Genomic DNA, 12753 nt, shown 5'->3' with positions numbered 1-12753 from the left:
GATTAGCAAAGGCACAGAGCTGTAGGAATATGGTATGTTCAAGGAAAGGAAGTTACCTGGTGCAGCACAAAACCTAGATATATGGGGGAAGAGTGAGAAATGAGGCTGGCAAGACAAACTGGGATCAGATAGTGGAAAGTCTTATATACGACACTGAGCGGGTATTTGGACGTTGTTCAATAGGCAGCCATGAGCCAGCAAAGCATTTTCACATATTTAGATGTGTGAGTTAAGGAGATAATTTGGTAACTGTGTGGAGGATGCACTAGACAAAGAAGCCCATTAGTAGGCTGTTGCAGTGGTCTAGACCTGAGATCTAACCTACCTAAGGTAGTAGCATTTAGAATGGAAAAAGATTAGAACAGTAATTCTCAAAGTATGCTCCAGGGGTCCTCAGAAGTCTCTAGGACCTTTCAGAGGGTACACGAGGTCAAAACTATTTTCATAAAAATAGTAAGATATTATTTGCCTTTTATAACTTTTCTTTCATGAATGTTCAATGGAGTTTTCCATATAGGCTATATGGCATCTGGTATTGCAATAAATTAAATGCAGAAGCAGATATGAAAATCTATGAGAATGTTCTATTAAGCCAGACATCAAAGAGATTTATAAAGCCATAAAACAATATCTCTCTTACTAAAGTTATTATGTTTGGATAATGTTATTTTTTCATAAAAAATATGTATGTTACTTATGTTAATGTTATGGTTTTACCAACATTTAAAAAAATTAATAAATACATTTATATTTTAAAGATTTTATTTTTTAAGTTTATTCATTTATTTTTGAGAGTGAGAGAGCGAGCACACACGGGGAGAGGGGCAAAGAGAGAAGGAGAGAGAGAGAATACCAAGCAGGCTCCCCACTGACAGTGCAGGGCTCGAACCCACAAACTGTGAGATCATGACCTGAGCCAAAATCAGATGCTTAATGGACTGAGCCACCCAGGCATCCCAACAAATACATATTTTTAGCTTCCTCAGTATTTTAACACAGTAAATATTAATAGATACCAATATTTAAACACAAGCTCTTTGGGGTCTTTAATAATTTTTAAGAGTGTAAACAGTTGATAGCAAATAGTCTGAAAACCACTGGAATAGGGGGCTAAAAGAAAAGGTTCCTTCAAATACTACTTTTAGGTCTTAATTTAGGGAACTTGGTGGATGGCAAGAAGAAATGGAACAAATTTGAAAGAGGATGTAGAACAAGAAAAGGTTTTTGGGTGCTTACAAAAAAAAAGGAGAAGGGGAGAAGGAGGAGAAGAAGGAAAAGAACAGGAAGAAGAAGGAGAAGGAGAAGAAAGAGAAGAAGGAGAAGAAGGAGAAGGAGGAGAAGGAGGAGAAGGAGGAGAAGGAGGAGAAGAAGAAGAAGAGGAAGAGGAAGAGGAAGAGGAAGAAGAAGAAGAAGAAGAAGAAGAAGAAGAAGAAGAAGAAGAAATGTTCTCAGCATGATTTCATTGGAAATGACATATTTGGTCAATCTAAATTTCTATTAAACAATTTTTTAAATGTTTATTTATTTTGAAGGAGAGAGAGAGAGAGAGACAAAGAGAGAGAGAGAGAGAGAGAGAGTGTGTGTGTGAGAGAGAGAGAGCAAGAGAGAGAGAGAATGGAGGAGGGGCAGACAGAGAGGGAGAGACAGAATCCCAAGCAGGCTCCTCATTGTCAACACAGAAGCCAATGCAGGGCTTGAACCAAAAAACCCCGAGATCATGACCCAAGCCAAAATCGAGAGTCAGATGCTAAACCAACTGAGCCACCCAGGTGCCCCTTGGCCAACCTAAATTTCTATGATGGTAGGTACTTAAATAATTTTTTTTCTTGAGGTTTGAGTAACAGAAAAATCTTTAAATGAAACCAGCAGATATAAGACATTACATTAAGTAATATGGTCATTGTCACTGGGGATTAAAAGTAAAATAAGGTTCGGTGGGCATTCAAGAGAGCTTTCCTACTATTCTTACTTTCTAATCTTATACGCTAATAAACTTTTGCCTGCTGCTCATTTTGTGTCCACCTAAAAAAAAAATGTAAAATACGATTCTACAATGTAGTCACATCCACTCATCTTACTGCCTCTGTTAATGATATTAATAATACAGTTATTGACTGTTCATCATTAAAAAAATTTTTTAAACATTTATTCATTTTTGAGAGAGAGAGACAGACCCAGCACAAGTGGGGGTGGGGCAGAGAGAGAGGGAGACACAGAATCTGAAGCAGGATCCAGGCTCTGAGCTGTCAGCACAGAGCCAGACTCGGGGCACAAACTCATAAACCATGAGATCATGACCTGAGCTGAAGTTGGACACTTAACCAACTGAGCTACCCAGGCGCCTCTGTCAGGCAATGAGATAAAGCCCTTACAAACATTTCATTTAGTTTATAGCAGCACTCTCAACAACAGCCAAATTATGGAAAGAGCCTAAATGTCCATCAACTGATGAATGGATAAAGAAATTGTGGTTTATATACATACAAAATGGAGTACTACGTGGCAATGAGAAAGAATGAAATATGGCCCTTTATAGCAACGGGGATGGAACTGGAGAGTGTTATGCTAAGTGAAATAAGCCATACAGAGAAAGACAGATACCATATGTTTTCACTCTTATGTGGATCCTGAGAAACTTAACAGAAACCCATGGGGGAGGGGAAGAAAAAAAAAGAGGTTAGAGTGGGAGAGAGCCAAAGCATAAGAGATTCTTAAAAACTGAGAACAAACTGAGGGTTGATGGGGGGTGGGAGGGAGGAGAAGGTGGGTGATGGGTATTGAAGAGGGCACTTTTTGGGATGAGCACTGGGTGTTGTATGGAAACCAATTTGACAATAAATTTCATAAAAAAAAAACCCTTAGAATAAACTATGCTAGTAAATCTTTATGACCTTTGATTATTAAATATTAAATATTTATTTATATGTCTATAAAAAAAAAACAAAAAAAACCCAAACATCTCATTTAAACCGAGGAAACTGAGACACTGGAAGGTTAAGTGACTAGTCCAGGGTCATTTGAAATCTACTTGCTGACAACAGCATTCAAATCCAGATTCGCATGACTCCCATTTCTTTGCTTAAAGCAGTAAGCTTTGTGGCTCACCTGGACCTGCTGCTTTTGTGCAGTCAGCATGTTGGGGTCAATAGACAGGGGGCCCAGCACCCCCATCATCAGTTCCTTCTCCATCAGCCAGGGCCGGAGCTGGGATTCTGCAGCCTGGAAGCTGGCCAGATGATTTGCAGATTCCTCCAGCTGCCTTTGCCGGGCCACGGTCACTTCAGTGGCCCTTTCCCATCGGGAATCTGTAGAGAGGAAATGAGAGAATGTGTTCCTTTACGCTCACCAGCCACTGGCCTGATCCCTAAGTTATGTTCCTAACCAACTACAGGAAATGACCCCTGCAGCATTAAAGTTTTTTAAGTTAAAAATAACCTTCATTTAATTTTAACTAAAGTAACGTAGTTCTGTACTTGATTGTGGTGGCGGCTATATGAAACTACACATGGGATAAAACTGCACAGAACTACATATACACATACAGACACAAATGCACGTATATATTACACAACACATAGATTATTTTATAGCCTGTTTTTTAACTCTTACTATATAATAAACATCTTTTATGCCCATGTTTTTTCTATGTCAATAAATAATTACTACCATCGTTTACAGTTTAATACTATGAATGTGGCATAATTCACCTAATCCTTCCCGTGAGTAGATTATTTCCCATTTTTTCATTTTTATCACCAATGCTCTCTTTATCACAAGATTGTCAGATTGACTTGCCCAAGAAAGCCAAATATCTGACACTTCGAGTGGAATCTCTAGATCCTTTCCTTAATCAGACTCAATCTCTAACCCCATTTGGGCCTCTTGCTTGCTTCTGAAAATTAACTAAAAATAAGTCCTGCTTTATAGGATGTGCTGAAATTCTATATCTGCTTTGAAGATAAGCAATTTAGTGAATCTTCAATCCCCCTGTGATAACTTACTGAGTTCCTCTTGCATTTCCTTCCAGTTTTCTGCTTCTTGTGAGTTAGGATATGTCATCAGCAACCCAGCCAGGGCTTCCTTTACTTTTTGGATTTTTGGAGAATTCTGTTCCAATTCAGCTAGGAAGGCCTAGAAGAGAGAACAGCAGGGATGCCATGAGATTTCTGGATAGGAAAGAAATCTGTGTGTGTGCAGGAAAGGACTGGAAGACTGGGTTGCAATTATTGGCTCTACTTCTGATGCCATCAGTGACTTGTTTTGTGATTTCAAGATACCTAACATTTCTGCTTCAATTTTTACTTTAAAATGAAAATCTAAGTGGCAGGATTTTTATGTACAACACATTGGTAGAACTCAGTAAAAGGGTATTATTAATCCCCATACACAAAAACCGTCAGATATGATGATGATGATGACAACAAAGACGTCAAGGACATTTATGTAGTTGGAGGAGATGGCATGATATGCCCAATTAGAATATAAAACATTTTGGCAAAAAGAATTTTTTTATAGGATTTTCCATATGGTCTTATTTCTTCTGGTATTTTTCCTAGTTCTACATGTCTACCTTAAGAATGAACTGTAATTACAGCTATATTTAAATCCCCCCGGGAGTTGGAAAGGGGCTTTGATGAGAATGGTTTGGCTTACAGCATCATATGGAAAACCAGATCCCATTCTCAGTGAGCTGATGCTTCTGAGGAGGGATATTCTCTTTCTGTAAACAGGTCTGGTTTTGTTTCTGAATCTTATTCATAGTAATTTCTAACTTCATAGGTAAGAAAGTTCTCTAATAGAGATTAGGCATATTAATCATCTGAAAGGGCTCCTCATGGCCTGGGTGGGTGGGCATGTCTCACTTTCAGGTCCCAGGCTCAGGCAGGACCATCGGTACAACAGCCCCTTCCTCTTAGTGTTTGGGATACAGCTAATGTAAACATAGTACCTTGTTAGATTCAGCTTGGGCTCTCACTGTTTCCGGCTTGGTTGGAGATGAAGAGGCATCCATGGCTTTCAGGACTTCCTCTTTTGATTCCAGCCACTGCAGCACTGAGCCTGCCTCCTTCTGAACTTCCTGCATTCTGCTGAGGACAGCTTGAAGGCTTTCTTGGTGTTCCCGAAGCACTCCACCCAGTTTCTCATATTTTAAGTTTACATCTGACATGTCACACTGGATCTCCGTCAGATCTAGCATCATAGAAACAGAAATCAGATTGGGATAGCTCTCCAAGCATCCTCCTGAATTCCTCATGCTAAATTACTCATCAGGATCAAGCGTCTCTCCTACTCCTTCTAGTGAACTAGAGATTCTGTTCCTGCTGAATTACATAAAATTTCTTGCTTACATATACAAAGCAAAAAATGTTTCATTAATCTGCTTTCAGATTTTGACATTAGGTACTCAGATATAGAAATGAAATGCTAAATACACTTGGGAACTGCAGAAGTGAAGGCAGTAAAGGATCTGGGGCATTCTTCTGCTCCCTCTTCTTCAAACTACAGAGAAGTCATGGGGCCAGAAGGTTGAATGCTAGACTAGACCACCTTTAGTGTGGCTTCTTTAGGACTCAAAGATTCGCATATGTTTTTCTTCCAGGTCTTTTCCTTCTTGCTCTTATCTAGTGGTGCAGTTTATTTCCTAGTACCTTTATTTCATTGGCTGCCAACCTGTTTAGCCTTTAGCAATCCAGCAAAGAAGGATCACAGTGGCTTCTCCCCAGATTTTTTTTTAACCCTCATGCCCATCCTGGCAGTTCTTTCACACATACGGAAACATACACAGATGCCAACGCGAACTCTGTCCTAACACATCCAACAAAGAGGCATTCTCACCTTTGCAGGTGTGGTATCCGTTTACACTGCCTACAGAGCTTCCTACAGAGGGCAGTATGGAACCTGAGCAGAAGGACAGGGAGACAAACAGGGCAAGACAAACTTGTGTTAGGAATACATACAGGCACTGAATTTGTTCTCTGGCACTCACTTTGAGCTCAGGTACCAGGAGGTTAACACAGCACAAGACAACATACTCATGGAAAGAGACAAATCATTTTAGCTGCCAGGCAACAACTCTGATGTTTCGGCTTCTGAGCAGTAGGCAGAAGATAGAAGGCTTCTAATCCCTTCTAAAGGAAACCCGAATTCCCTTCCTCAATCTCCAACTAGTATTCTCTGGACCCTGCTATAACTTTGCGAAGCAAGTACTGGTAAAATGATGAAGTCTTTAGAATAGCTGTGCTGTCTGCCATACTCTGCAATGAGGATTTATAATAAAGCCAAAAGGCTCAACTTTAACATCAATGTCCTCCAACATAACAAAAATGAACAGTAAGTGTAATTGAGGACATAAAAAGCAGCATTCTTTTAATAAAGATATTAAAATGAAGCCTTCTCATGTTGCTTCAAAAGGAAGATTCTGTCTTTTCTTTCATGACTTTCTGCTCCCCTTCCCTACCAGAAAGTGGAAATTCTAAGTGCCAATAAATCTAGCTCATAAGCATTCCCATAAATTCTGCCTTTGGTTCTGTTTCTAATTACCACAATTTCACCTATGTTCTCCCCAAGTTGATTCCTGGTGCTTCAGGAGTGTCCCAAATTAAATAAATACCAGATCATGTGATTATAAAGATTATACAGAAATGTGAAGAATATTCATGATACAGTGTTACATTAAAAGGTCAGAATAAAACTCATGCACTGATTTCACTAGAAAAAGTTATACATAAGGTTACATTAAAAATAGTTAATTATAAAACTTTTAAATGTTAACATGATTGTATTTTCACTGAAAAAAAAATGGATCAAACAGAAAGATCATATTCCATTGCAGTATGGTGATGGCCAAAAAAGAAACTGGACTAGTAATTAAAGCCAAGACTGTCACCAACTTGGTATGTGAGCCTTAGTCTATGGATAGACCTCAGTATCTTCTCCAGGATATGAAGGTAATACTAGCTATCCTGTTAGCTCTCATGGAGTTACTAGAGAGAGGTAATGAGGCAGTGTATATGAAAGCACTTTATAAAACAAAAAGAGCTACACAAATGTCAGGAACTGGAATATTCAGGACTTCTCAGAGATAGAAGAGAACTGTGAAAACACTCAGGCTAGTGATTTTCAAAGCACCCAAGGAGGTGCTTTAGGGACTCTGTAAATGTTTGGTTTTAAGTGTAATATTCAGAATATATTTCTAACCACTTAGAAATGGCAACAAAACGCGCATGTTCAATTATGTTGAATAGCACATCTTAACCAATTTATGCTGTTCTCGGCAGAGAATAAAATAGCTCCTGTACCTCTCTGCATACATTTATACTTCTTTTTTGAGCGTCACTGATTGGAAAAGCTGTAGCTCTTTGCCAGGACATTACAATAGTCAAACCTACACATGTTCCCTCATACAAAGAAAAACATTTATGGGACATGAGTGCTACATTAAAGAAAATGATAAAGAAGGCTGTGGTGCATCTATTCAGATCAGGCTTTCATTAGGGTGGAATCCTGTTAACAGAATTCTTAACACTTCAGATCATGGTGATGTCAGGTTACAGGCAAATTTTTGTCCTCAATGCCAGTTTTAGGTACTTTCTAGGTTTAAGAAAAGAATGTGAGTCCTCATTAAAATTCTTGGTGATTTAGCTTTGAAACAAGAATTTATTACATCACTTTCAAGCTTCTAGTTCAGCTTAATTGATGAGTGTTCTGAGACTGTAAAGTGAACTTTTTAAAACATTTGTTATCATTTACAACTACTTATCTGTGTGAGTTGCATTTTCTGGATATGATACAGGCAAACAAAATTGAGAAATAAATCAGATAACAAAGCTGTCATCCAGAAATCCTTTTCCAAATTTTTATATTCCCTAAGATAGTCTCAGTATCCTCACCAATGGATTGCATAATAGATAAATGATATAAATTCATTTATAAGGGAAATTTATGCCAATAATATACCATTTGTATTGCTTTATGTAGTAGAGTTCGATTTGAGATTATTCTTAAACAGACTCTAGGGCTATAAAAAATTTGAACAACCACTGGTCTAGTCCAGAAGTGAAAAAAACTATACTGGCCAAATCTGGCCCTCTGCCTATTTCTGTATATAAAGTTTTATTTGAACACAGCCACACCCACTTATTTATATATTGTCTATGACTAATTTTGTGCTACAATGGCAGAGATGTGTAGCGTGACAGAGACCATATGCCTCACAAGCCTGAAGTATTTACTATATGGTTCTTTAAGAAAAAGCTTGCTGACTCCTGATATAGTCACACACTAATAAGTTGCTGACTTAGAGGTTTTATGTGTTGGAATATAAGAAGCACGAATTCCCTGAAATGGTGTCATTTCTGGGTAGTTCTTTACACTCCAAAAGAAAAGTAGCCATTCTCAAGAGGTAAAAATAAACTTTTCTCTTACTATGTCAGTGACTATAGAGGTGCACTAACACAGTTTGGTAATAAAACCTATGAGATCCCAATTAACAACCAGAAAGTGATTGTGAGCTCATACAGATTTTGTTTGAAAGACTTAATTTGCAGCCAGAGACTATTCATACATCTGGGCATAATCTTTGTGTCCACTTCCAAGAAGTGTGGCAGTCCTTGGTATGCCAACACTGACCCCTAAATGCTGTGTCTCTCTCAAGAGATCAAGCTAATACCCTCCAGGACTGACTCCAATGTAAAGATGATGCACAACCGTCCATTCACATGTTTAAAAGAGAGAAAATTCGTCAAAATGGAAATCTTATTTTAACCCTTCTCTGTTCATTTAGGCTAACTAGTCCCTTTAGTTTTTCCCACCATAAGAAGGAAATCTGCAAAATGGAGCAATGATAGATAGCAAATGGAAAACAGATCAGGTTGAAGGGGAAGACTGCTTTGTGGAACACTCCCCTTTGTTCTCATACTCAACCTTGATTCTGAGTTTTATTAAATAAGGGGTCATAACCAAAGGCCAAAGCAAAGAATGATGTTTATTCACTACATTTTTAAGAACCTGCACTCACCTGTCTTGGCCTGGGAATCGGGTGCTGTGATCTCCATGATGAGATTTTCTAAAGAAGTGCCTTTGCAATTGATTTCCTCCACCAAACTTCCCTTACTTGCCCAGTCATCTAGAAGATCCTGTTAAAAGAACAGACAGCTAAATGTAACATCTGGTGACTTTGGGACACCTGTTCTTCTAAATATATTCCTTAAAGTTTTGATAACATTGAGTGACCATCCTCATGTATTCAGCCACTTCAAGATCGGTTTAGCCAGTCATCATATGGGAGAATGATATCCTGGAATATTCAGGATCTTTTCATCCATCCATCCATCCATCCATCCATCCAATATTTATTGAACATTTACTGTAGGCCAGGCATCATGCCTAACACTGGGGATAAAAAACACGATTATGACACAGTTCCTATAACCACGAGCTCAGATAATCAATTGCACCATAATGGAATAAATGCTATTACAGAAATATAGACAGTAAAGTCTGAGAGCACAAGAGGAGACACACTTAATTCTGCGTAGAAGGAGGAAAGCTTTAAGACAAAAGGTATAAAAAGGGAACAGGATGCATGTAAAGAATAAAAAGGAAATGGCAATTGGAGGGTAAAATGAGGAGCTCCATATGGAGATGTACAGCAATACCTAGAATCATAGGCTACACTTTGCATTTTCAAGGGAAATTTATATTGGGGTTGCAGTCAGAGCTCTAACAGGGAAAACAATTAGGAAACAATGGCATCTACTCTAACTAGGTCATGTTGTCTCTGGAGGTGGATTGCCTGCCACAGAAGCAGAATTTTACTTCTTCCAAAGCAGGGACACTATCCCAGCTTTGACTCCTTTCCTCCACAACTGAAGTTCCCTGACAATCTACTTAGTTTACCTTAAAAAAAAATTTTTTTTTAATGTTTATATTTATTTTTGAGAGAGACAGTAGGGGAAGGGCAGAGAGAGAGGAAGACAGAGGATCTAAATTGGGCTCTATGCTGACAGCAGAGAGCCCAAAGCAAGGCTCAAACTCATGAACTGAAGTCTGACGCTTAGCCAACAGAGCCACCCAGGTGCCCCTACTTAGTTTGCTTTTGGCCTTAAGCTGCTGAGCAGCAGAGGAAGACAGAGCCATGAACATCTAGCAAGCTCATGCTGCCTAACTGAGCCTTATCAATTCACAGCTCTCAATTCTTTTATTAATCACTCTTGATTCCAAAGAGCCTCAGTTCCCAGACGATGCATTGACTCACAAGATATTTTAAATGTTTGAGGGCAACACAGTGACATCTGTTGGGCACCATGTGAACAACTACTATTACGTGATTTTGATCTAACCACGTAGGAAGTTGAGGTTTTTTAGGTTTTTTTCCTTTCCTGTTTCTTTTTTTGGCCTTGAGGTACTGTGAAAAATTTCTTGAAACACTAAGGGCACTGTGGACCAAGAAATCAGGAAGCCTCTGCCCTGGGGGATTCCCTATAGCAAATGTTCCTGGCTCTCTCTGTGAAAGCAACTAAACTCTTCCCTGCCATCTGGCCTAAGACAAATCTTGCTTTACTAAGAAAAGGAAGAGAATGCATGAGAACTAGTTGGAGGCAGACTGGCTTGGTGTCAACAAAAAGAAGAGATGTATTAGAGGTGCAAGCAGAGGTCGAATGACTAAATCAAAGAAGGGATTCTGCAGGGGATTGGAGAAAGGTTAATCCTACTCTGGAAGGTACCTTCCAACCATCTGATTCTAACTTTCCTTTGTTTAATTGTGGAGCTAGTTCTTCTTTCCTCAACCTGCTGACCATATATCTAGTCACTGGCTCACATATAACAATTCTCAAACACACAGTGAGAGTGTAAGTTTCTCCAGGACTGCACTTTGACAACTGTCAAACTTTGACAAGCTGTCTTTTTGACACAGCATGAGAGGCCTCCGAGAAACAGTGAAACTTTATAGATGTTATTCCCCATAGGTTACTTTTGTGGTTTTGGTGTGGACGTACATACATGCATGTATGTATTTAGAGACAGAGAGTTGAGAGCATGTGTGCTAGGGAGAGGGGCAGAGAGAGAGAATCTTAAGCAGGCTCCATGCTTAGCACAGAGCTTGACCCAGGGCTCGATTCCATGATCCTGGGATCATGACCTGAGCCGAAATCAAGAATTGGGACGCTCATCCCACTGGGCCACCCAGGCACCCTGGTTTTGGTTTTTAAATTGGAGATGTTTTGGTGCTCAGTGCTGAGGTAGGGGTAGGTGGGAATCACATGAAGAAAATGGGGAGATTTCTATTCTGATGATGCAGATGGATAACTTGGACTTGTCACACCACTTCCCTACCACAGGGGGAGATCAGTCCACACAAGCTTCCAAACCGCTGTCTAGTCTGGTTCCTGGAGCTCCTTTTGTTCACCTACCTTCAGGTGTTCGATCTGCTTTTCCAGCTCTTTAGTACTCATGAAAGTCTCTGTAGGTGGAATATTCCCTTCTGTTTCCTTCAGCCATTTCTGGAAGGTCCTAACCAGCTTCCGAAATTCATCCAATTGCTCCTGACAAGATGATGCATCTTCCTCTCTGTCAATGAAGACATTTTGTTACTTGCCAGACTAAGCTTTGTAAAGAAGTCAACTTGAACTAAAACTGTACTCATTCTGGGACTCAAGGCACTTTTCCTTACAGGGCCTTTCCTTCCCATAATCTTTTCCACAGCAGCTTTGGCTAAACCACCACATACAATGTAAGAGAGCATCAAACTAAGGAATCTGTTGCCCTTGTTTGGACATTTCTGGGGAGAGGAGTCCTCAATCTTACCCCAGGCTAAAGTGAAAGCCAGAGAAACTGAAAGGAGCGTGCTATTTAGGTGCTATGATACAATGGAAAGAATGTAGGCTTTGGATGTCAAGGCCAGCTCTGCCACTTTTTAGGTAGTTGACTCTTTCAAAGCCTAATTCAAATGCTAAGCCCCTTAGCAAGGAAGATGCCGAAACTGAGGCTCAGAGAAGTCAGCTTGCGCACACAAATGAATAAAATAAACCAAGGAGAAAGGATAATTCAATTTCGAAATTAAGTTCTGGAAGTGGCCACATCTGGCAGACTTTAAGCCAGAGATCCTGGTTCTTCATACAGCTAAATGGCCCTGAGCATAGGAAAAACCAGCCTTCCTGGCCTTTATCCCCCTCCTCTCCACTAAATAACCTGCTGCTTACAGTACTGTTTTGAGCAACTGCTTTTCTCTGGTCACTTTCCCAAGGCAGTCACTTGCCTAATCAAGGTTATATATATGGCTAAACCAAGAGAAGTCTTATCAAGCTCCTAAACCCACATGAGGTTTTCTAATGGAATCATGGCTTTTCAACAGTCAGCAGGCAATCTGAAATCAGCTACCCTTGTCATATATCCCCATGTTTGCCTTAAAAGAAGAATCCAGACACTCCTCCAAAACAGCAACTTAAATGTGGTCAAAACAAACACAGAGAGACAGAGAGAGAGAGAGAGAGAGAGAGAGAGAGAGAGAGGACCAATATAACCCTTAATTACATCTGGAAAGTTTCTTCTAATTTTTGTCTTTACTTCAAATCCTGCCACAATCCTACTTGCTGTCCCAAATTTGTTCTTTTGGGTCTAGGTGACCTAGGCCTTTGATTGTACAGAGGGGAACTGAGCCCCATCACTGAGAAGGAATTCATTATTTAGTAAAAGAAAACCACTAAGGACCAAGTAGATTGAATAGCTTTGCCTGAAAGAGGCACTTTCCAACTC

At 39.6% G+C, this 12753-nt stretch overlaps 1 protein-coding gene across 1 annotated transcript in view; it reads right to left on the bottom strand.

Annotated features, from left to right (window-relative positions):
- MACF1 (microtubule actin crosslinking factor 1) overlaps positions 1-12753 on the bottom strand; it is a 331566-nt gene that overhangs the window by 83487 nt on the left and 235326 nt on the right. Inside the window, 6 exon segments of the mRNA XM_043578675.1 lie at positions 3106-3305; positions 4002-4131; positions 4949-5190; positions 5836-5898; positions 9017-9134; positions 11412-11568. Coding sequence (XP_043434610.1) covers positions 3106-3305; positions 4002-4131; positions 4949-5190; positions 5836-5898; positions 9017-9134; positions 11412-11568 — 910 coding nt within the window.

The sequence above is a fragment of the Prionailurus bengalensis genome, chromosome C1 (genome assembly GCF_016509475.1).
Source record: "Prionailurus bengalensis isolate Pbe53 chromosome C1, Fcat_Pben_1.1_paternal_pri, whole genome shotgun sequence".
Classification (NCBI taxonomy): domain Eukaryota; kingdom Metazoa; phylum Chordata; class Mammalia; order Carnivora; family Felidae; genus Prionailurus; species Prionailurus bengalensis.
Note: the sequence above shows the minus strand (reverse complement) of the source record. Positions and strands in the feature narration are given on the sequence as shown.